The sequence below is a fragment of the Meleagris gallopavo genome, chromosome 4, assembly GCF_000146605.3.
Source record: "Meleagris gallopavo isolate NT-WF06-2002-E0010 breed Aviagen turkey brand Nicholas breeding stock chromosome 4, Turkey_5.1, whole genome shotgun sequence".
Lineage (NCBI taxonomy): Eukaryota > Metazoa > Chordata > Aves > Galliformes > Phasianidae > Meleagris > Meleagris gallopavo.
In genome coordinates this window covers 37,179,656-37,181,703 of record NC_015014.2, presented here as the reverse complement: position 1 = coordinate 37,181,703, position 2,048 = coordinate 37,179,656, and the positions used below count along the sequence as shown (strand labels likewise).

The window sequence follows — 2,048 nt, the reverse complement described above, 5'->3', positions numbered from 1 at the left end:
GGGCACACCGACACACGGCAACCAGCGCCGCGCCGCCTTGCCCGCCTTCTGCCTTCTCCAAGAGAAGAGAAGGTTTAGGTGTTGTTTTGTTTGTTTGTTTTCCCCAAAATCTGGGAGGTTCGATTCAGCTCACTGTATATCTTTTAATTTATTTTATTATTATATATTATTATTATTATTATTTTCCCAGCGTTTGCACGAACGCAGGATGTAGCCTCGGGAAGTCCGCGGCGCACCGATGGCTCCCATAAATCTCAGAGAGGGTAAAGGGCGGAGAGGCGCTCGGCGAATTGCGAAGCGAAAGAAAATGCGCGGAAGGGCACGTCGGGAGCGAGGCGACGGCCCGCGTGTGTTGTACATCTTTTTCTCGTTACAGGCCGCGCAGGTCGCAGCCTGGTCCCGGCCGCTCTCCTGGCCAGCGGTTTCCGTAGGTTCCCGTCAGAAGGAGCGGCACCGCGACGGCGGAACGCTCCGCGGGGGGCCGCGCTCTCCAGCGAGAGCAGAGCCGGAGGGCCGAGCGCCGCTCTCCGCGCCGACCCGAAACCGAAAGAGGCCGCGGATCTCTCTCCCCGCTCCGCCCCCGGACTCACCCGAACCCGGGCCTCGGTGAGGTTGGTCCAGACGGCGATCTCCTCGCGGGTGGACATGTCGGGGTAGCGGTTCCGCTGGAAGGTGGCCTCCAGCTCCTGCAGCTGCTGGCTGGTGAAGTGCGTCCTCTGCCGCCGCTGCCGCTTCTTCTTGGAGGGGTCCTCGGGCCCCGCATCCTCACTCTTGCCCTGCTGGCTCTTCTCTTTCTCTGCGAGGGGGGAAGAGAAAACAGCGGGGCGGAAAACAGGGGCACCTCAGCCTCCCAAGCCTCGCCCCGTTCCCCGCGGACTGCCCCCGCGCCGCTAATCATTAACCCGCGCCCGGCCCCCGCCGGCTCCGCGCTCCTCTGCGGGTTTTCCGCCTCCGGCTACGAGAGTTGCGTTCTCCCGTCCGAGTGCGTTCCCGACGCCGGCGGCGTTCCGCTCTCCGCGTGCGCGCTACGCGTTACCGGCCGGAGGACAGCCGAATGCGGCCCGTCCCTACCAGCGCTGCCCGCCCGTCTCTACCCGCGCTCGCCCGTTGCTGTCCGTCACCGCTCGCCCTCTGTCTGTATTACTCGTCTCTTTCTATCCGTGTTATTCACCCTCCTGCCTCCATATTATTCGCGTTCCGTAACAGTTTTATCCGCCCGTCTACATCCATGTTATTTATGTATCTTTTTATCCGTACCATTCGCCCGTCTGCCCGTATTATTCGCCTATACACGTCCACATCACTCGCCTATCTGTATCTATGTTGCTCATCATACGGTCGCCTATTTGTATCCACGTTACCTCCTTTCTGTTCCTATATTACCTGCCCACTGTATCCATGTCATTCGTCCTCCGTATCCATTTCATTCACCCATCTGCACCCACATGATTCGACATGTATTTGTAAGCCTGTACCCATTTTACCTGCCCTCTGTACCCGTATCATTCGGCCATCTGTATCCACATTATTCGCCATATATTCGCCCGTCATGTATCCACATTACTCACCCTTTCGTATCAATATATTCCGCCCTCCGTGTCCCAACACTCGCCCATCTGTACTCACATCACACTCCACGTTATTCACCCATTCGCTCCCCCTTCACTCGCCCTCAATACCCGATCTCTCGTCCGCTCCCCTTACACTGTTCTCCCGCAGCCGTCACCACCCGCCCCGAGCCAGGACCGAGGCGCTGCAGGCCGGGGACCCGCGCCGCTCGCCGCCTCTTACCTGCGGCTTCGGGGCTGGAGGTGTCGGAAATAGTGTGCACCTCCAGCCGGTGCTTGGCGGCCTCCAGGGAGGAGCGAGCCTGCCCCGGCGCCAGCGCCGTCGCCATGGCCAGCGCGGGCTGCTGGTGATGGCAGGAGGACGAGGAGGAGGAGGAGGAAGGTGAGGAAGAGCACAGCTTATTATTCCCGGCTCCCAGGCGCTCCAGGCTTAACGGGTCCTTCATGCAACTCATCGGCGAGAGGACGCCGAAGCCGACG

The 2,048-nt window shown here is 60.4% G+C and overlaps 1 protein-coding gene across 2 annotated transcripts in view; it reads right to left on the bottom strand.

Annotated features, from left to right (window-relative positions):
• The window catches only part of PITX2 (paired like homeodomain 2), a 10,074-nt gene that overhangs the window by 1,853 nt on the left and 6,173 nt on the right, over positions 1-2,048 (bottom strand). Inside the window, exons 1-2 of one of the 2 annotated variants that reach the window (XM_010709999.2) lie at positions 1,792-2,042; positions 591-796 (exon numbers count right to left, since the gene is read on the bottom strand). In XM_010709999.2, coding sequence (XP_010708301.1) covers positions 591-796; positions 1,792-2,023 — 438 coding nt within the window. In that variant the 5' untranslated portion in view covers positions 2,024-2,042. Of the gene's footprint in view, positions 1-590; positions 797-1,791; positions 2,043-2,048 lie in introns of those variants that run through there. The other variant, XM_010710000.3, reaches the window with a different exon arrangement.